This window comes from Pan paniscus, chromosome 17 (assembly GCF_029289425.2).
Source record: "Pan paniscus chromosome 17, NHGRI_mPanPan1-v2.0_pri, whole genome shotgun sequence".
Taxonomy (NCBI): domain Eukaryota; kingdom Metazoa; phylum Chordata; class Mammalia; order Primates; family Hominidae; genus Pan; species Pan paniscus.
The window spans coordinates 80,449,939-80,473,046 of record NC_073266.2 but is presented as its reverse complement, the minus strand read 5'-3'; the positions used below and the strand labels follow the sequence as shown (position 1 = coordinate 80,473,046).

Genomic DNA, 23,108 nt, shown 5'->3' with positions numbered 1-23,108 from the left:
AAATGGAGAAGAAAAAGATATTAAGATGGGCAAGTCCTGGTAGCAAGACAAGCAGATGACATTACAGACAATGGACATCAAACTGCTGCCAAGCTAATTTAGATTGTAAAAACAGCTCCATAGTCAGTAACATGAGTGATCTTAAATATGCACAATTAAGCTACTTCTCCTTTAATACTATCTCTGTTTTGCTTGGTAAACAAGCGTCAGAGGAAGATAAAGGAGCTTTTCAAAGGAGCAGGGATGCATTTCAATACTTAGGCCTTTTCTAAACACTGGAGTCTTACATAGATATAATGTGTCAGTTACCTTGTATCCTAGCAACGTCTCCTACTAAGGGAGACTATGTGATTCCAAACAGGGCCTTCCCTTAATGTTCAAACATAAGTCGTGAGGGAGCCTCACTCTGGGGAAACTTGCAATACTCAAAGAAATTTTACATGAGAAAAGTGTGTGCTACAGCACTGAGTTTCTTTCTACCCAACTAAAGGAGTGAGACAGGCAGGAGGCACTTCTTCCTCTAAAGTTTCATCTGACTTACTTGTTTTTTACCCCCGAAGCTTCAGTGTAACCATGACTCCATACAGCTGGGGCTCCGGAAGCGTCTCCTGTAGAAGGCTGATCAATCTTGAAACAGCGGATATTACTAACAAGAGAAACAGGGAGGGAACAGGAATCATTAAAACCAAATGTGTGCAAATTGCTACCTTTATCCGAGAAATAAAAAATACACCTGTTAAGCACTCTGTACTTACCATTTCTTACTGTGTTTAATGTGTCTGAAATACTTATCAGCAACAAGAACCAGCTACTCGTTGTAATGAAAACTGAGGGGCATATATACAGAGCACGAAAATTAGTTTTAATGAGCATCGTAAAGCAGCTATTAGAGACTTTCACACATTCCACTTTAGATGACTGCTTTCTCCTGGGAATGACAAGGACAGCTCTCAGCCTTGGCATGAGAAAACAAAACTTAAGTAATAGGATGGGTGTATTCTTACACCATGAATACTCAGAAAGAACAACAACAAAACACCTAAGCCACAATTATACTGCATTTAGATGATGTGAGAGAATTCTGCAATATTCATCTCCAAATCCAATTTCTGTCCATATAACCCCTCCAAATATTATCATGGACTTGCAGTTCCCTGGAGCTTCCAATACTCTCCTCACGGGTATAGCCAAGTATGCTAAGACTAATATCATAAAACATATATGTAAAATTACAAAGCAAATGAAGGGTATTTAATAAATTACAAGTTAACTGTATGTATTTAAACTGGGAGATTTCTTACCTCTCCTCAGCCCTCATATGCCATAATTGATCCAACAGGACCCAAAACAGAAATACTAAAGGGACAAATTCTCAAATAGCGTTTCTTAAAAATCAGCCTTGCCAGGCGCAGTGGCTCACGCCTGTAATCCCAGCACTTTGGGAGGCGGAGGCGGGCGGATCACCTGAGGTCGGGAGTTCGAGATCAGCCTGACCAACATGGAGAAACCCTGTCTCTACTAAAAATACAAAAAATTAGCTGGGCATGGTGGTGCATGCCTGTAATTCCAGCTACTCGGGAGGCTGAGGCAGGAGAATCACTTGAACTTGGGAGGTGGAGGTTGCGGTGAGCCAAGATTGTGCCACTGCACTCCAGCCTGGGCAACAAGAGTGAAACTCTGTCTCAAAAAATAAATAACATAACATAACATAACATAAAAGAACATAAAATAAAATAAAATAAAATCAGCCTCTAGAAAGCATTCTGTGTCCCTAAACAGGAAGTCATTAACAGATGTAAAGTAGTCTGTTAAAAGGCTGGCTACCACAAGGTGAAATAAGTCCTCTTACTTGTAAATTGCCACTAAGTTTCCCCCTCATTATTATTTAAACAAGGGAAAAAGTATATGTATTATCTGCTGACAACTGAAGCAACACCTACATAGTTCTGGTCATGACCACAAGAATTAAAATTATCTGTTGGTACTCATTACTCCCAAATCTAACAAATACTGTATATCCTTCCTAAGAACCAGTTAAAGCTCTAAGAAGTAAATCAATATCTAACTTGTATTCCCTTTGTAACTAGAAATAAGTGATGGCAATTTTTCTGAAATTTAAAAATATATGGTTAAAGAAAAGTTTCTACTCTCAATTACTAGCAAACATTTACTTTCCATCTTATCTTGAAAAACATAAATCAGAGTGTCAATAGAAAATCCCCAAATCAAGTTAATACCTTGTTTTACAATAAGGCTGGAGCTAAATCTTTTTTTCAAAGTTTTCAATTCTATAAATAAAAGAGGCATTAACAAAAAAAAGGACAGTCCTCCATTATTTGCTCTCCATATGACCTGGTACTCCATTTTATCCATCTAAAACAGTCAGCAATACAATAGGTTTCTTAAGACATATCCTAAGGCTCTTAGATACCATCCTGAAGTCTAGGGAAAAGTGAAGGCTCATTTTTAAAGGCATTTATAATTTTTACAGAACACAAAGTCTTCAGAGAAATAATTCCATTTCCTAGCCTGATTATTAAAGGAAAAAAAAAATAACTCTTAACTGCCCCCTCTCCCCAGCACACAAATAATTCTTTCTAGTGAAGCAGCAATTTCTCTTCTCTACCTAGCTGAACATAGTGTGGCTGAGCAGCTATCTGAAGTGAAATGAATGGTGACTCTTGTATATCTTTATTTTTTGAGACGGAGTTTCGCTCTTGCTGCCCAGGCTGGAGTACAATAGCGTAACACGGCTCACTGCAACCTCCGCCCCCAGGTTCAAGCGACTCTCCTGCCTCAGCCTCCTGAGTAGCTGGGATTGCAGGCATGCGTCACCTCGCCCGCCAATTTTTTTGTATTTAGTAGAGATGGGTTTTCATCATGTTGGTCAGGCTGGTCGCAAACTCCTGACCTCAGGTGATCTACCCACCTCGGCCTCCCAAAGTGCTGGGATTACAGGCGTGAGCCACCACACCCGGCCATCTTGTGTATCTTTAAATGAGTCAGAGTTCTGTGAACCACAGCTCAATCTCACAGAAGAGTCCTCATATGCACTTAATCGGCTCACATAAAACAAATAAACCAACCCTCTAAAAGTGCAAATAATATACGGAAAATCTTCCAAGTCATTAAGAATCCACAACCTTCCAGATGTTAAACAGAAGGTAACATTTTAAGAGTATTACGATTTTTTGCTATAGGAAACTTTGGTCTGAGTAAGTGAATATTTTAAAAAGCTTGATACGTACGACAACTGCTTTTAAGAAGAGTGTAATACCAAATTATACTCCTTCAGCAGCACCAATTTTAGGGGGGAAATGTTATTCAAATATTTTATTTTGTATTTGCTTGATATACTAATAAGTTTGAACATCTTCTCATGTAACTATTTGTACTGCATCTGTTAAATGTTAATGTCCTCGGTTTATTTTGAGTACTTTTCTTATCATATAAGAACATTTTCTAGTAAGCATATTAATGCTTTTATTTTTCGTATTTCTCTTCCTAGTTTGTCATTTGCCATTTATATTTACTCTTGAGAGTTTTTGAAATAGGAAATAGACATTTAACACTTTTATGTATAAAAAGTATATTTACGTGTAAACATATACGACATAAATATTGAAACCAATCTACATGTACTGATTTCTTTTCTTGTGACTTACTCCCTTCATTTCTTGGCCTAAAAAGTCTTTTTCTAACTTGTGAAGATATTCATATGATTTATTACTTTTAAAAATCATTTAATTTTACAGATTCAACTATTTCAGCTGGATTTTGGTGTGATATAAGAATGCAACTTTAATTTTTCTCTAAGTGGCTACTTCCATTTATTAACAAATTTTGGTGCAATTATTTTTAAATTTTATTTGTAAAAAAATGCTCAAAAATTTTTGTATCCTACGTATAAAAAATACTCAAAAGCTATCTGTTTAAAGATGATGTATTTTGATAATCCATGTTTTCTTGATCTTAAAAAGTACCTTAAAGACCACGTAGGCCATTTTTTTTCTCATCTTATAGGTGTGGACAGATGGAGGGGTTTAGGCCGAGGTTTCATACATGTGATCAACAATGGAGAGAACCTCGGTCTCTACGCCTTCCTCAGGACACTCAGGCAGTGTTTTTCAACTATGTATCAAAATTAATTTTCTCATCAAGTACTAAAATGGCAACAAATTAGGCACTAATTAGGCCAATTCTATCCAGGAATCACTTTAAGTGCTTTTCAAACTTTGGTTTGCACTACAGCCTAGGATAGTATTAACAGACCAGTCACCAAAATTCTACTGTTCTTTTCTGATTCTCTTAAGATAATGGAAGATGACTTTCGGCAACAAATATTCCAACATTGAATAAACATATATGGCATGCATAATGACTAATGTATGACAATGTTTAAAACTGCTACTGATATACCCCAAAAAATTCTGAAAATTCAGAAAAGTTTAAAGAAGAAAATAAACACTACCCATAATACTATTATCCAGAGAATAACACCACTTTAACTCTTTTTATATCTCCTTTCAGGCATTTTCTAGATGTGTGTATGCATACACATGTACATATACCCAATGCACACAAATTTATAATGCAAAAATTGAATTATACTATAAAACTTCTTTGTGAATTTTATTAATATTTTCACTTAATATACTGTAAAGATCTTTTGAGTTAGCAATATAGCTCTAAATAATTTTAAATGGCTTTGTAATATTCAATTGTGGAACATTATTTAATTCTTAATAGACATTTAGAGTTCCATGATGAACATTCTCATTAAGACATCTTTCCTACTGCAGACCTTTAAGGTTTTACATAGAAAACTCCAACCACTAATTCTTTTATCAATATCAAGAATGAAACAGCATCAATGACCTCTTTCCCAAACCGTGAAGATCTAACTATGGGTAGGATCTAACTACTCCGCATTCTTGGTTTTATTTAAATAACCTGGATTTCAGTGCCACAGTTAATTTTCCCTACATCATCCATCTCTTTTAAAATCCTTCCTTAATATTTGCATTAACTGTCACAACCACGTTATCAGTGACTACTGAGATTTAAGTTACATCTTGGTTGTTCATTGCTTCCCTGCATCTTGTATATCCTGTTGTGTGTGTTAACACAGCTAACAAGTCAATGATGCTTCATATTTTGTTTCCCATTTTCACTAAGATATGAATCCCATTGCCAGTGGACAATGATGGGGATACAGTGCTTTACAGAATACTTACTTCAGTAGTTCCAGGGTTTTGTGATCAAGGACAAGGCGCGGGTTTCCAGTCAGGTCTAGTTCCTGCAGTTTGGGAGGCAGGTTTTCTGGTAATGTGACTTCACTTAGCTCATTACAGCTCAGGTCCACACACTGAAAAAAGAACAAGTGCAAACAAGAAAGAGATGGTCTAGAGAAGTTCTTCAGGGAATTCTATACTCCTACCCTTTGCATGCAAATCAGTCTGACCATTCATTATAATACACTAGACAAATGTGGAAAAGGAGGCTTATCTGTTACTTTGCCATAAACATTTAAAATAGATTTTGCTAAATGCAAAAAAAAATTTTTTATTTTCTTTGAATAACAGAAAATCCATGTTCTTTATTCTTCCTATATTTTTCACTTAAATTTATCTCCACGTTTAAAATTAAGCATTAACTAAAAAATCCTAATAGATTGTCTTATTGCTCACAAAATCTCCATGCCATGAGAACTATAGCTCAAACATTAAAATGAACTTTAAAGGAATTTCTTAAAACAAAAAACAAAGAAGGCTGGGTACAGAGGCTCACGCTTATAATCCCAGCACTTTGGGAGGCCAAGTAGGGTGGATCACTTGAGGTCAGGGGTTTGAGACCAGCCTGGCCAACATGGAGAAACCCCATCTTTACTAAAAATACAAAAATTGGCCAGGTGGTGGCACAAGCCTGTAATCCCAGCTATTCAAGGTGGTTGACACATGAGAATCACTTGAATCTGGTAGGTGCACCGGGCGCAGTGGCTCACATCTGTAAACCCAGCACTTTGGGAGGCAGAGGCAGGCGTATCACCTGAGGTCAGGAGTTCGAGATCAGCCTGGGCAACACAGTGAAACCCCCGTCTCTACTAAAAATACAAAATTAGCCAGGCATGGTGGCACATGCCTGTAATCCCAGCTACTAGAGAGGGTGAGGCAGGAGAATCACTTGATTCTGGGAGGTGGAGGATGCAGTGAGCCGAGATCGCGCCATTGCACTCCAGCCTGTGCAACAAGAGTAAATCTCCATCTCACCAAAAAAAAAAAAAAAAAAAGAATCCGGGAGGTGCAGGTTGCAGAGACCACACCACTGCATTCCGGCCTGGGCGACAGAGCAAGACCCTGTCTCAAAAAAAACAAAACAAAACAGAAAACAAACAAACAAACAAAAAACAAAGAAAAGAACATGTAAAATGAGGAAAAGGCAGGTAACACACACTCAAAACGAGAAGATATTTCAAAAGAAACTGAATAAGAAATTGGCAAAAGCAAGATGAGCAGGTAAGCCTGCCTAATCTGTGTCAAAAAAAAAAAGGGGCTGAGTCAAGTATGGATCCTACCCTCAAGGCATCAACATCTGGACTCTCCAACAGGTCCTCCCTAATTTAACTTGAAAGAAAAATCACAAAAGGGTCATGTTGGTTACAAAAAAAATCAGGTTTTACCTGTAAGTAGAAATTATAGCTCCTTTCTCACAAAACTGATGTAAAGCTTAAATAAGGTGTACTGTAAAAAGAGGGGCTGCCCTTGTGTTCAGGGAGCAGGGAACCTAGGTGGAGAAGGCTCAGCATACACAAGAGAAACGGAGTGGTCAGCGCTCTAGATACAACAATGCAGAATATATATAGTATATAGTATGGGGTGGAGAGCATTCAATTATCTGGCTGAATTAGTACCTTATTGTAAGTTTCAAAAGTGCTTACAGAAACGATCAAAGGGGAATTGTTTTGTTCTCTCTTCAGTCCTTTAAAAAAAGGGAGGAGGGAGATTATACTCAAGAACTTCAGGATCTTAAAAGTGGACAAAATCTTCCTTTTATTTGGAAAAATTCTCAAAGAATTTAAATCTAGTAGGGATTGGGGAAGGGTAGAGATTGGGTAAAATGAAAACCTGTATTTTTAGGTAAATATATTTTCAATAGGCTTCAAACAACACAATGCTCTCACACAAAATGTTTCATACAGTTGCTTCCAAATAGTAGCAATGAAAAAAATTATATTGCCATTCTAAATAATCATATTTTATTATGAGAGCATTATAACCACATTATCCACAAAAAGCTGAGCAAAAAGAAAAGCTCAGAAAAATATACCCTTAAATCTACCACCCTAACACACCCAGGGTTAGCATTCTGTTTTTTTTTTCCTTATAGTCTTATTCATATATATTTTTTAAAAGCCTTAAAAATCTCAAACATAGGTGCAATTTCATTACATTTCATTTACTCTTCTATCACTCTACTGCAACCATTTTCCCCATCTTCATTCCCATCTGCTATGGTCTGAATGTTTGTCCCCCAACAAATTTTCATCATATGCTGAAACTTAATCCCCAACGTGATAGTATTAAGAAGTGGGGCCTTTGGGAACAGATGAGGTCATAAGGGCTTTGCCCTCATGCATGGGATTAGTGGCCTTATAAAACAGGCCCAGTGAGCTTGTTCACTCTTTGCACCTGACAAGCACACACGGAAGGAACTATCTATGAGAAATGGGGCCTCATCAGACCAAATCTGCTGGTACCTTCATCTTGGACTTCCCAGCCTCTAGAACTGTGAGCAAGAAATTTCTGTTGTTAATAAATTATCCAGTCTAAGGCATGTTGTTATAGCAGCCTGAATGCCCTAATATACCACCACCTTTAATAGCCCCATACTAATTCTAGTAGATGTACATTAATTTACTTAACCTAAATATTGGAGAAAACGGTCACCTCTTTTTTGCTTTGTTTTTTTCAATTATAAATAATGGTTACATCAACAGTCAACCAGAGTTTAATGAAAAACTGATACCTGATAATACTGGGTAATAATGGGACATGCTACCAACAGAGTCAGTACACATCAGCATAGCAGGACAACAAATGGGGATATACACAATCTACTGGACACTGATGGGACAGGAAATAAAGAGCTAATAAGTGTGAGTAATTTAGGATGCAAGTAGTTGACAACAAAATTCAGGGGTCAGAAAATGCCTTTGGTCAAAGATTAAAGGCATTCTGCAGAAATATTGAATTTTATGAAATTGGTAAAAATTTTTTCTACAGATATAAACTAGCTCATTCTCTAAATTATCAAATTATGAAATGAGTTCAGTAGGGTAACTAATTACTTATGAAGATAATGCTGCAGGCTGTAATGCAGACCTTCTTAGAGATGATGTTCCTGTGCCTCCCCTCTGCCCAGGACTGTTTGCTCCCCAAGGCTCCTGTGACAGAGTCTCTGATTCACTGCAGCAGGTTCCCTTCCGTCGAGCTCCACTACCCTGGACTGACCTGCATCCCATTTCCCCTGGAGGGCTCTGGCTGCATCAGAAATTTGCTTTTGGTCTTGCTTCCCTCAATGTACTCCTTGTATGCTGTCAGGATGGTTTCTCAGTGTGGTTTACTCCACCTGCTCACACTCCAGCTTCAGTCTGTCAGCCTGCTCCCAGGTGTCCTTCAACCCGACACCAAACTCCTCAGAATGTCCAACAAGGCATCCCCAACTTTGCACACTGGCTTCCTCACACTCCATGTTCCACCCATGCCAGAGTGCCTGCAGCTCATGCATGTGATATGCTTTCATCTGTCTGTGCCTTTACACATGCTTCTCTCTGTGCTTGGAACTTTTTTCTTCATGCTTTTCTTGCTTTTTATCTGGTGCAATATGCCTGATTCCTTTTAAGACTCAACTCAATGCCAACTCTACTACAACCTGTTTCAATTTGGTGTCCCTTGTTATAATTATCTGCTTACTTATTTCTTCCATGAGACTATGGCCTCCTAGAGAGCAGGGATTGCTGCTGTTTCTCCCCGGATATCCTAAGCGCAGTGCACTGGAAAGTGTAGATGTTCAACAAATGGTTTCATTAAAAGGATGAACAAATGATTGCCTGGCACGTGACAATCATTTTCTCAGTGAGTTTATGAAGGACTCTTGTAAGGTGTTTCAGTAATTAAATCTGCTAGGATGGGAACTGAGATACCAGTGCTTAGGTTAAGTTCAGCATAGAATAAATAGCATTTTAATGCAATTTTAATACATTTTAAATATCATAGTTTATTTCTACATAAGAATGCAACCATTTTCTTTAATGGCAGATAAGCAAAAACACCCTTTTATACTTCCGCACACAGGAAGGAGGTTCGTTCACAGAAATTATAGAAAGTTGAAAAAAAAATTACAGGGTGTTGGTATCTGGTGCTGCTCTCCCCGTGTTAACACAGTGAGCAACACGCTTAGAAGCACTCTGTCATGTTCTTTCAATAGTCCTCAACAAAGGCTGACTGCTGAGGTACTCCACAAACACTTGTTGGCTGAATCATTATAATGGTTACCACTAAGCAAACAGAAAATATTTGAGTGAAACTGGAATAAAAAAAGACCCTTTATATTGTTAATATATGTACCTCTATGGTTAGTGTACTACAACTTTCTTAAAAATATATTCAATAGAATGTTAAATCTGGCTAAAACATGACTAAAAGAAAATTATCTTTCCCTCTTTCAGGCCCATTCTAGAATATAGCTAACAAAAATTACTTTGTTATAATCAAAATTCTGGTAAGAATGCCCAAAAAATTATGTAACCCTCAGAAAAAGTGAGATAACTCATAGCTGAGAAGGAACTCTTGATTTAGAGGAAAATCATTACAAACACATTTAGATAAGAGCATAAAAAAGTCATTATATCTTAAAGAAAGAGAAATTCAACTTGATGTATAGTTTAAGTGTAACTATCACAAAAGCTGCATGGAGCCTATCTTTATTATGTTTTCCTCAGAACATTACCAAAGAAACAGGCATATCAATGTTCATAGCAAAGTATTATATATCATCTGCCAAATAGCTGCCTGTACTGCCCTGAAATGGCAACTTAACCTACCGGCTGCTAGATTCTGTAACACCCTACTTCCTTCCTTCCTGCAGACTATCCCCAGTCCACCACCTCCACCGTGGTCCCCAGTGGCACAGTCAGTTCCAAAAATGAGGATCCCAATCACAGTCTGGATTTCCTTGCCCTTGCAAGGTAAAAGCTGCTAGTGTATAACATATTTCCCTACTGACTTCATAAGAAGTAAATAAATGCAAGTATTCTTTCAAAAGAAAATGTATTAAAGACCTACAAATCGGCAGGCAATAAGCCATCATCAGGGACATATGGAGATGGCAGACACAGTCCCTGCCCTTGAGGAACTCCCAAGATAGTGGGGGGAAATAAACAATACACCTTTAGCTGGTATGATCAACGATATGGCAGAAGTATGCACAGGTCATAGCAGCCCAGGGACAGATAACAAGACCCCAGAGAGGCCTTTCCAGAGAAGATTTTTGTGCAGAATCAAAGTTAATCAGGCATGTGAGAACAGGTGGACATCTAGGGAGAGCTAATAGCAGGTACAGCAGGAAGGAGACAAGAATAACGTTTGTGTGGCATATCAGGAAACTCACTATGAGCAGTTGCTGAGGCTGGAGACTATTGGGCCCCAAAGCAGAAGATAAGGCTGGGCAGGCAGAGGGATCAGATAAGGAACTGTGGATCCTATAGATCGTGTCTCATACAGAAGCAGTCTACACTGCCTCCCTTTCTTATGATGCTATAGGAACTAGAATATTTTAGCTTAATAGTAAAATAAATATGCACACATATGTACTATTTCTCAATATACAACTTTTAGTCAAATTCTCTTAAACTACTATACATTCCTGATGTTATAAAAGGCTAAGTGATCACTAACGTGGGATGTTCATACAACTAAGTAGGTTTATTAACTGAATGAGTCAGTCTGAACTCAACTTTTACCCTAAACACAGACCTGAGAGTCACAGTGTAGTACTATTATTCTACATAAAATTGTATTTATGGCTGTGTGCAGTGGCTCACGTCTGCAATTCCAGCACTTTGGGAGACTGTTGTGGAAGGATTGCTTGAGGCCAGGAGTTCGAGATCCACCTGGGTAATATAGCAAGACCATCTCCGCATAAATTTTAACAAATTAGCCAGGCTCCTGAGCACCTGGAGTCTCAGCTACTCAGGAAGCCGAGGTGGGAGCTTCCTGTGAGCCAAGGAAGTTGAGGCTGCAGTGAGTTATGATTGCACCACTGCACTCCGGCATGCGCAAGAGAGCAAGACCCTCTTTTTTAAAAAAATCATATTTGTATATAATTACTGAGAAATGTGCATTAATGTTTAAACTTCCTCACCTTATAGGGAGCTGCAAAGAAAGACCTTTAATCTTGTATAAAGCATTCCTTTTAAATTTACATACAGTGTCTCCATGATTTTCTCAACTGCATTTTAGATTTGGGAAGCCTAGAAGAAACCTTGGGAAACCTTAAAATTGGCAAGAATTTGAGGTGATAAAAATGACAAGCAGGGTAACAATCCTTAGTATTCTGTTTGTTCAAATACAGAATTTCCTCAAACACTAAAACTAAGTTATCTGCAAATTTTGACTTTAAGAAAATGTATCCTGTATAAACTGAACAATTTCTTTACATCATCACTTCTTTTTTTATCCCCAAAGAGACAAGGTCTTGCCATATTGCGCAGGCTGGTCTTGAACTCCTGGCCTTAAGCAATCCTCCAACCTCAGCCACCCAAAGTGTTGGAATTACAGGCATAAGCCACCATGCCTAGCTCACCAGCACTTCTTAAAAGTGATTATGGCTGGGCGCGGTGGCTCACGCCTGTAATCCCAGCACTTTGGGAGGCCGAGGCGGGTGGATCACGAGGTCAGGAGATCGAGACCATCCTGGCTAACATGGCAAAACCCCGTCTCTACTAAAAAAAAAAATACAAAAAATTAGCTGGGTGAGGTGGTGGGCGCCTGTAGTCCCAGCTACTCGGGAGGCTGAGGCAGGAGAATGGCATGAACCCGGGGGGCAGAGCTTGCAGTGAGCCGATATCGCGCCATTGCACTCGAGCCTGGGCGACAGCAAGACTCCGTCTCAAAAAAAAAAAAAAAAAAAAAATTAATTATGTGTGCCCTTGGGGGTACTCAATGGTATATTACAAAGTTACAGGATGCCTGGCACATGCATCTGGGGGCTTTAGTTTTACTCAGATTGAGAAGGGAAAGAGCCATTATTTTTACATTAAAAAAAAGAGAAATGATAAAAAGTAGAACATAAAATGAGCATGAATTTTTAGACTGAAAAAGAGACTTGAAAAGAAATTTACAAGTGATTCCAGGCGTCTCCCAGATTTCTGGGTGCGTGAGTGCACTTCCCTTTGCCCTCAGGATCTGAAGAGCACCACAGTAACCACCTCACAGATCACTTCTTCTGAGGACTGAGTCATGGTGCTCCTTTCTCCAGAAGCCTCTCTAAAGAGATGCCTTCTAAAATGCATGAGTTCATGAAGGACTAATTGTTCATCTTTATAGATACATAAGCTATTCCGTAAAATGTATGCAATATTTTGTTAGAATGGGCATGGCTTTGAATTTAGAAAGATCTGCTGAAACCAGAGTTAAAAACAAACACACACAAAACTAGTCTGGGTTGGCCAGGCGCGGTGGCTCACGCCTGTAATCCCAGCACTTTGGGAGGACGAGGAGGGCGGATCACGAGGTCAGGAGGTTGAGACCATCCTGGCTAACACAGTGAAACCCTGTCTCTACTAAAAACACAAAAAAATAGCCGGGCGTCGTGGCGGGCACCTGTAGTCCCAGCTACTTGGGAGGCTGAGGTGGGAGAATGGCGTGAACCCGGGAGGCGGAACTTGCAGTGAACAAAGATCGTGCCACTGCACTCCAGCCTGGGCAACAGAGCGAGAGAGACTCCAACTCAAAAAAAAAAAAAAAAAAAACTAGTCTGGGTTAACTCATTACACCAATTTTGAAAGACAGAGAGAATATGCAGTCTTAACTTCCTGCTAGTCTGTTCCTGGTGAGGCTGGGTGCAGAGTGGCTTCAATGGCCACTTTCCAGTAGACACTGCTTGCTTCCTCTTTCCTTAGTCCTTGTATCGAGCCTTGTCCCAAACAGGAATTGACATTAGATTCCGCAACAGTTGGAAAATTTCCTCAGTAACTATTACTTAACTTGATTCCAGCAACATAATAATGACTGCTCCTGGTTTCAGGTTTTGGATATTCATTATGCCAAGCTGACGTTTTTACGTCTATTAGGTCAACTACGCCACCCAACTAAAGCCTAAACTTGGTTCCTGACCTGTCTTCATATCCATTTCCTACTTCCCCAAGAATCAACCCACTTTCTTCCATCCATTCTACCCAGCCATTTCCCCATGTTCTTTGTGTCTTTGTGATTGAGCTGATATTCTCTATTTCATTTTACTTTAGAGACAAGAACAACAACAAACAGGGCTTGCTGGAATCAAGCCAAGCCAAGTCTGGCTACATGGTGACTATGGGATTGTGGTTTTCTCTCTAGCTGATTGAGAGCTGATCTATATTCAGTTTATTTTTTAAACTTCCTATAGCCATTGTCCTCAAGAGTATAGCATATTAAAACTACTTCATACTCCATTTCCCAGTTAAGGTAACACAGATTTTAGATACAAGTTCACTCAACTTAGCCAAGTAGTTTATTACTGCATGGAACAAACATGAAAATAATCTTCTAAAGATAATTAAAACATCTAAAAAGATGCTGTTCTTAGAATCAGTAAGCCACAGGAACATGGAAATTTGACAAAGAAGTTGCTGACATGATGTTTAAATCCCAAATTACAAACTTCATTCACCGCATGTATCAACACTTATTTCACCTGCTTAAAATACACTTCAAAAAAGGGTTAGAACACCTGGCTCCAGCCTGGGTGACAGAGAACCTATGTCAAAAAAAGCGGGGGAAGGGTTTATAATAGGTCACTATTAACTAATAGCTTGGTTTTTGTTGCAAAATTACTATATTACCAATGTGACTGCTATGCAGTTCAGTGGAAGGAGAAACAAGTGCCATATCCAACCTCTGCTTCTGAGGTTCCTCAGCCATGAGCAGCCTTAGCATGGCCTTAGGTCCAGGTCCAGCCAAACCAAGTCTGGCGTCTGTGTGACTCAGATCTTGTTTTCCTTACTAGATGATCAAGAGCTAATCTGTATCCAGAGGGAGGCCTGTCTGTTTTAGAACCAAAAGAGAACACAATCTGCTCCAAGCAAAACTGGACTGGTGGTAGGGGTTTGAAAGATCAGTGCGAAAGGGCTAAACAAAGGTGAGGATAATAACACTAATGATCCACTCAGGCTCACTGGAAAATTCTGAAAAACTCATTTTATTTTTCCTACTAATAACTTACATAACCTCCCTATCCAAATACAGAAATTAACACCTGATGATCACTTTACAGATCTCATTAGATATTATCAAAATGAAAAAAATGCCAGAGCTCAATTTTATCCAAGATTAGATGGTGCAAATAGTCTGTTTAAGGTGTACATGAATAATTAATTATTCAGGTGTTTTAAAAACATATTTTAGCATACATCTCAGTACGGAGATTTGTTTGCTCTTTTAAACAATAACTGTTTTTAAAACTTTGGTAACAAAGCTATGAATAATCACTTTCTTTTAATGTCTGAAAAGATAACAATACTTGGTGAAACTAGCTAGTTAAATATACCATGATCTTATCTTTTCTGAAATGTTATCTGCTAAGTTTTTAAAATTGCAATGATCTTAATACCTTTATATGCTTTACAAGTAACACCTACTGCACTTTATTTTCAAGAAACAGTGTTAATGTAATCTAGAGTTATTAACTCAATAATAAAATTTTAATACAGGTTGGAATATATCACCGTAGAAATGAAATTACTTCTTTTACATTAAAAATATGCTTAGTTTACATAAAATACATAAAAATAGGCACACTTTACAATGAAGACTTTCATAGGTATATTTATCATTTAAGATACGCACAATTTTTACAAGATTTTCTTTTAGATATTCAAATATACATAAATACTTACACTGCAACGTAAAATATTCTCATATGACACAAAAATATCAATTCAGAGTTCTGAAACAATATAACTACTATCTTTTTCAAGAATACTATCTGTCCAGGGATGAAACATTTACATGTTTGTACATAAAGGATACTTGATATTGCTCAGTGCACACGTACCCTAAAACTTAAAGTATAAAAAAAAAAAAAAATCCCAACAACAAAACTTCTATCTACTGGTAATGGAGGAGCTCAACCTGAAAGAATGGATATTGTTAACATAAGAAAAATGCTAAGGTGTAATAGCTGGGGGGAAAATCAATCAAAGAGCAAAAAAATGGAAACCATTTAAAAATATGGGAAGTAAAATTGAAAAGGAGTTGTAAAGCAGGTACAGAGACAAGACAACAGGGGAAGGAATTCAATAGCAATAAAGGCACTGATTCTGTAATCCAGGAATCCAAGCAAGAGTCTAGGAGAGGATTAGTTTTCATACAGCAAAATTTGTGTTTTGCAAAATCTAGTTATAATCTAAAAACATTTACATTTCTTTTTTTTTTTGAGATGAAGTCTCACTCTGTCACCCAGGCTGGAGTGTATTGGTGTGATCTCGGCTCATTGTAGCTTCCCCCTCTCAGGTTCAAGTGATTCTCCTGCCTCAGCCTCCCAAGTAGCTGGGACTACAGGAATGTGCCACCACACCTGGCTAATTTTTGTATTTTTAGTAGAGACAGTGTTTCACCATATTGGTGAGGCTGGTATCAAAAGCCTGACCTCAGGTGATCCACCTGCCTCGGTCTCCCAAGGAGCTGCCGTGCCTGGCCTGAATTTCTATTTGTATTTTATTTATTTATTTTTTTGAGATGGAGTTTTGCTCTTGTTGCCCAGGCTGGAGTGCAGTGGCGCAATCTCGGCTCACTGCAACCTCTGCCTTCAGGTTCAAGTGATTCTCCTGCCTCAGCTTCCTGGATAGCTGGGATTACAGGTGCCAACCACCACGCCCGGCTTATTTTTGTATTTTTAGTAGAGACAGAGTTTCACCATGTTGGCCAGGCTGGTCTCGAACTCCTGACCTCATGATCCACCTGCCTCAGCCTCCCAAAGTGCTGGGATTACAGGCGTGAGCCACCAAGCCAGGCCTCTATTTGTATTTTAAACCAAATACTTAAACAAACAAAGAACCCCAAAACAAGAATCTAAATCTACATTTAACAGTTTATAACATTAAAAGACAGATACAGACACTAAGACCAGCAAATAGGAGGTTTAATCTTGAGACTCTCACTTTCTCTTCTGCTAGAATTTCACCTGCACCACACATAGAGACCAGTTTAACAACCCCCAGTAAAAGATGGCACAGCACAGCCACTGTGTCAAGTAATGGGCAGCTGAGGAAACCCTGGAAGGTCTAGCTGACAACATCTTTCCTGAGCTGAAAGGCAAATAAACATTTGCTTAAGTAATAAATTTCTTGGATTTTGTTGAGCTTCAGCCAAAATAGTTGCTCTATATAATCAACATCACATATGAACCACATTGAGGGCATGTGTTGATTAATAATGGCTAACATTTAGGGAGTTCTTCCTATGTGACACTCCTATTTCAAATGCTTTACATGTATTATTTCATTTCATCTCCATAACAATACTATAAAGGAAGTACCAATTCTTTTCTTTCTTTAACATACGAGGAAACAGAGCAGTGAATTTTCAGCTGGGATCCAACTGGAGGTCTGTCTCCCTTCAGAGCACGGCTCTTCCTCAATGTGAAAGTTACTATACAGAAAGTAAAAATTCTGGAAATTTTTGTTGTTGTTGTTGTTTGTTTTTTGAGACGGAGTCTCGCTCTGTTGCCCAGGCTGGAGCGCAGTGGCACGATCTCGGCTCACTGCAAGCTCTGCCTCCCAGGTTCATGCCATTCTCCTGCCTCAGCCTCCCGAGTAGCTGGGACTACAGGCGCGAGCCACCATGCCCGGCTAATTTTTTATATTTTTAGTAGAGACAGGGTTTCACCGTGTTAGCCAGGATGGTCTCGATCTCCTGACCTCATGATCCGCCTGCCTCAGCCTCCCAAAGTGCTGGGATTACTGGCGTGAGCCACCGCGCCCAGCCAAATTCTGGAAATTTATAACAAACATCTTAAAATGCCACTGTGATGTATGAGACAGTGTTCTTAAAGCCCAAAGTAAAACATTTTGTGGCTTAAAGCATACGTGCACATGCGTGCACACACACACACACACACACAAACAAAATGGCTTGTACACATCTCAACCATATAAATGTGTAAAAACTGTTGTGATAAAAAGTTATGCAAGCCGGCCGGGCATGGTGGCTCACGCTTGTAATCCCAGCACTTTGGGAGGCCGAGGTGGGTGGATCACCTCAAGGTCAGGAGTTCAAGACCAGCCTGGCCAACATGGTGAAACCCTGTCTCTACAAAAAAATACAAAAGTTAGCTGGGCATGGTGGCAGGCGCCTGTAATCCCAGCTAGTCAGGAGGCTGCGGCGAGAGAATCGCTTGAACCCGGAAGACAGAGGTTGCAGTGAGCCAAGATTGCACCATTGCACTCCAGCCTGGGCAACAAGAGTGAAACTCCATCTCAAAAACAAAACAAAAAAAAGTTATGCAAGCCATTTAAAATGTCTTCAAATGTCTATTTGCTTTCTTAATCTGAAACACAAGGTTTATATCAGCAAGTGCCTGGAAAGTGAAGAATGGCTAAGTTGGACTGCTCTTGTTCCCTGTTAGGAGATTAGAATATGCTCCAAGTCTGTAACCACCAAATTATTTTTCTTAAGTGTAAAATCAATTACTAGAAATGCTAAGATACAAATGAAAAACTACATTGTATATAAAGAACTTTTTACTTCTGTACCATTTCCCTGCCAGAAAAGAAACAAAATAGGAACACATGGTTGTTACATGGCTTTCCTTCTAGTGAACTGGTTTCATCCCATGAGTCTACCTCAAGTCAGCAGTCAGGATTTGCAGACTACCTCTGCTACCAATTTGCTGTCTTAATTTACACAGATTGCTTCACTTTTCAGCACCTCAGTGTCCTTACTTATCAAATGACAATAATATCTGCTCTGCCAATTTCATTCCGTTGAAATCAATGTTTGGTGACAGCAATGATGCTCTGTCTATATAGGGAATTACCATTAGTGGGCTAATATGGTGGGGTGTGCTATTTAACTAGGTGAGTTGGTAGGGAGCGATGTGTAGTGGTACTGTTAACTTTTTCAAACTGCGATTACACCAGCGTCAGCCTTTGAGCCTCATAACCACCCTGGAAATAAGTGGAACAACTATTAACAGATAAAGAAGTATAGGGTGGCTATGTGGGTAGCCTCATGTCATACAGTAAGTGAGGGACTCAGCCTAGAAATCCAATTTTCCCAAAACCTGCTCCAGTGTTTTGCTTTGTTTTTTTAACTCTGCTGACTCAACAGTGTAGCCCATTGGTTAGGAAGGAGGAAGTAAGGGCTAATGGGGGCCTTCATTCTGAATAAATCCAACAAAGATGCAAACGTCCTGAGTTGATGAGTTAGGAAGTCAACTTTCTTTGCCAACCTGAAGCTTAGAGTTTATGAAATGAAACCACATACCTTGATCTCTGGGAGCTGCATAACTTCGGGAAAGACCTCGATGCAGTTGGAGTGAGCAATCACGGTGTGCATGCGCCTGCAATTCATGATCGTTGTTGGGATGGCTTTCAGCTTATTCCCACTGAGATCAATTTCTTCAAGTTCCTCCAGTTTCGCCATTTTACTAAAAAAAGAGAAAATAAAGCAATTTAAAAGAAAATAATATAGGACGAGAATCAAAGGATGAATTACATTGCTATGACTTTAAGGATTCATTTGTAACAGTCATTTTTACAAACAAGACCATTTTTTCACTATCATTTTGGAGTACTGAAATATTTTAACACCTCCTTTCTCACTACAGAACAAAAACTATTCAACTCTTCAAACTGTCAACAAGAAGGAAAATGGATGCCCTTTTCCTCCTAAAAGTCTATGTGGAAATTAAGTTACCCTGGCAATAATCATGTTACTGTATAGCTTGGTCTGAACACTAATGAAAACACTATTTAAATGGGTCAAAAGCCAGCACTAATCCAATAAAACTGCCTTAAAAGAGCTCAGAGAGTATGATTTCTTTGTAGTGGCACTGAAAACTCAAGGGGGAGGCAGAGAACAGGTCTATAGTTCGTATTAAGATAAGCTTTTTCTTCAACCCTCACTCCCCCAACTCCTCTGACATCACTGATGAATACAAAGTGGTGGTAAGGAGCAAGGGGTGTGTTAAAAGCCCATTTGGATCACCTCTTGGACTTCTGGCAGAGCCCAAATTCACACCAGGGCCAAAAGACATTTATCTCAATTGTTGCTAAACATCTACCAAGAAGGAATCTCTCCAACCTTATCTTAATAATATGTTCTAATGTAATTAATTTAATACTTCTGTTTAAGAATGTCTTTTATTGTTCAATCCTCCTCATCTATAATCTTCATCAATAATTACAATAACCAACTAAAGAAAAATTCCAGAATCAGAGTTTCTTGCATTCTTTATAAATTTGAAAGAAAAAACAATGCCTCTACCTCTGCAATCACTGTAATAGTATCTGGCACTTTTTTGACCCTTTTTCCACTCCTGCTGATGTTAGACTCCAAGAAGCACAGGATTCCCCATTAGTGTGATCCAGACTCATAAGCTGAATAATAGTTTACATTTTTTGGTATTGTTTCTACCTGTTATAGTTTCATTTGTCACAATACACTTTTAAAGAATTTAACAAAAAAAACCACTGTATTATTTTTGTCATCTTTCAAATATAAAGATTATCTTGTTTATCTTGAAAATAAATATATGCCTAAGATACAGTAAAAACTAAGTTTTTATCTTATGAAGTCAGACCTTTTAATATCATATACATCCAGTGTGGTATCAGAATATACTACAAACAATATGTACACAGACTATGAAGTAATCCATCTATGATAGCCCGAATTTCTGAGAATATTATTTAAATATGTTATCACCATATTTTGAAAAAAATATAGTGATATGGTTTGGATTATTTGTCCCCTCCAAATCTCATGTTGAAACGTGATTCCCAGTGTCAGAGGTGGGGCCCAGTGGGAGGTGTTTTGGTCATGGGGGCAGATACCACATGAATGGCTTGATGCCCTTCCCATGGTAATCAGAGAATTCACACGCTGTGCATTCACGCAAGACCCTGGCATCTCTTTTGCCCCCTCTCTCACCGTGTGACACAATGGCTCCCCTTCACCTTCTGCCATGATTGTAAGCTTCCTGAAGACTCACCAGAAGCAGATGCCAGCCCTTGTGTGCCTTGAAACTAATGGGTAATGGTGCATGAAAAATGATTAAAAGCACAGAAAACAGGCCCCCAAAAGAAAAAGTTAAAGAAATTTCCAACTCGCCACATAAAAAGAAGGTGGCAAAAGATGTGAAGACAAAATGACTAGATGGTGGTCCCGTTCTTTAATTCAGCAACCATTTAAGTGTGGGCCTTGTGTGAGATGTGAGGCTGAGGGAGACAGCAAGGTCACAGACCCAGCTCTTAAGGTGCTCTGGTTTGCAGGGGAGCTACTGAGCCACATCACAACCACAGGGAGACAAAATTCATTCCTAGATGGATTTTTTTACAAGGTGTGTTAAAAGTTTCTCTGCACTTAGGGTGGGTGATTACACCTGGCACGGGTCACTGGGGGTATATCCTCAGAATTAGAGCTGATGATCCTTTCCTCTGCAGGGTTTAGACATTCATTATCTGAAAGAAGACAATGAGCCCTTTCAGATAGGTTGCTGTTATGTGATTATCATGGTTTTTTCCAAAAATATCATTTCCCCATTCCATAGTGAAGTAAAAGTAGATGGAGGTAAGCATAAAATAGTTTAATTATTAATATCAAATGAGGAGGAAAGTAAATATTTCATTACACCAAAAACAGAGCAATACTTTAAGTCAACATATACACGGGCCTTCCTTCTTCAGCAAGGGCTCGAACAGACTGGTAGCCCTGAAGGCAGCAGAGGGAAGCTATGATAGTGTTTTGATTTGGCCCCAATGCTGAGTTGCAGTTACCAAGCAGAAACCAGAAGGGTTAGTGTTTGTTTCTTTGATGCGTGGGTGTGTGTTCAAGCCCTAACTTGTTAGATGGATAAAAGCCAATGAAATGGAAACACGGTAAATCCTCACGGCAGGCTCAGCACGCAGATTCACTCAAAGCTAGATATAATGTCACCGCTCACCGAAAATTAGAAATTAAAGTAAAAACAAATTAAAAATGGACTATTTTGAGAGCCAGAATTTGCAATGTTACAGTTTCTATGGTAGTAGAGTCTACCACTGCTCTGTACATCATGAATATGAATAAAAAGGTTGGTAGATAATGAAGGATTTTCAGGTTCCTGGTCTACATTCTAATTCCCACATACCCTATTAGGTTAATGTTTTTGGAAACTTTATTATTTACTTTATTTTTTAATAGATAGGGTCTCACTATGTTGCCCAGGCTGGTCTCGAATTCTTCAGCTCAAGTGACCCTCCCATGTCAGCCTCCCGAGTAGCTGGGACTACAGGCACGCACTGCCACACCTGGCTCTAGGATAATGGTTTTTTAAAAAATTAATCTGACTGGTTAAAAAGAAGTAAAAGAAAAAACATACCTGCTAAACAACACATTTTATTTCAAAATCTTAAGAACATTCTTGTGATTAGGTCTTTGGACACATATGAAGAAAACCAATCTACTTCTCTTTAGGGAAATGTCATCATAGCTTACATAAAGGAAACTGTGAAGGGAGCAGGAACAAGCAAACAAACTTGACATCACCTGGGAAATAAATATTTCAGCCTTCACCTTTCTATGAATACACTTTCAGAAATGCAATTCAGAACGCAGCTTTACAACTGTCCTTTACCTTGCTGGAAAACTCTGAAGTCGGTTATAGGCCATGTGAAGGATCTTCAAATGGGGGTGTCCCGTTAACAAGGGCACACATTTGTCTGTGAGGCTGTTATTTGTCAAATACAACTCTTGCAAGATACTGTTTGTCTCTTCGGAAAGCGTGGCTGGAGGAAGGCTTTCCAGTTTGTTCGCAGAGGCGTTCAGGAATCTCAGGCTACAATGACAAAACGCAACAAAACGTCATTGAAAAGTCACAAAAACCCTCAAGAAACCTAAAAGCTTTGATACCAGGCATATTAGAAGCTGGGATCAGAAACATGAATTGAAAAGACAAGCCCTGGCTTCAAGGAGTTCAATTAGCAAGTATTTGTATCTGTGATCCACTAACTATCATGACCACAATAGCTATCTATATGTATTAAACACAGAGATACAACCAATTTTTATGGAAGCACAAAGGTAAGGGGAAGCAATTATTTTTATAGTTGGCAGGGAGTGGAAGAGAAAGTGATATGGTAAAGTTAATATTCTGACTTAAGGAAGAGAAAAATAGTTTCCTATTTTGTAATCAAAAGTTTTTGATAAAGCAGGAGGATGCCAGGAGTTTGAGACCAGCCTGGGCAACAAAGCAAGATCCTGCCTCTATAAAAATTAGGTGAATAAATAAACAATAAATAAGTGGTTCTTATAGTAATAAAACAGGTATTAGATCACAATGCAACTAAATCACATAGTGACTTGAGTCCTCTTCAGTATAAAGTCCAAAGCACATTTTACTGGCTTTCACAAGTGCAGGAGATAATTTGCTCTCTATTAAAACAACATAATATGATGTAGCAATGAGAATAAAGAACTAAAACAACATGTATCAACAGGATGAATCTCACAAACACATAATGACGAGAAGAAGCCAGATACAAGAGGAGACCCACTGCATGATCCCATAACTATAAAAAGTTCAAAGTCAGGCAAAATTACTCTGTAGTAACAGAAGTCAGGATGGCAGGAAGTCTTAGGTGGGGAGGG

The 23,108-nt window shown here is 38.8% G+C and overlaps 1 protein-coding gene across 1 annotated transcript in view; it reads right to left on the bottom strand.

The window, feature by feature from the left end:
* The window catches only part of PHLPP1 (PH domain and leucine rich repeat protein phosphatase 1), a 253,641-nt gene that overhangs the window by 16,423 nt on the left and 214,110 nt on the right, over positions 1-23,108 (bottom strand). Inside the window, exons 11-14 of the mRNA XM_003827268.4 lie at positions 22,096-22,296; positions 18,744-18,906; positions 5,238-5,368; positions 542-646 (exon numbers count right to left, since the gene is read on the bottom strand). Coding sequence (XP_003827316.2) covers positions 542-646; positions 5,238-5,368; positions 18,744-18,906; positions 22,096-22,296 — 600 coding nt within the window. The remainder of the gene's footprint in view (positions 1-541; positions 647-5,237; positions 5,369-18,743; positions 18,907-22,095; positions 22,297-23,108) is intronic.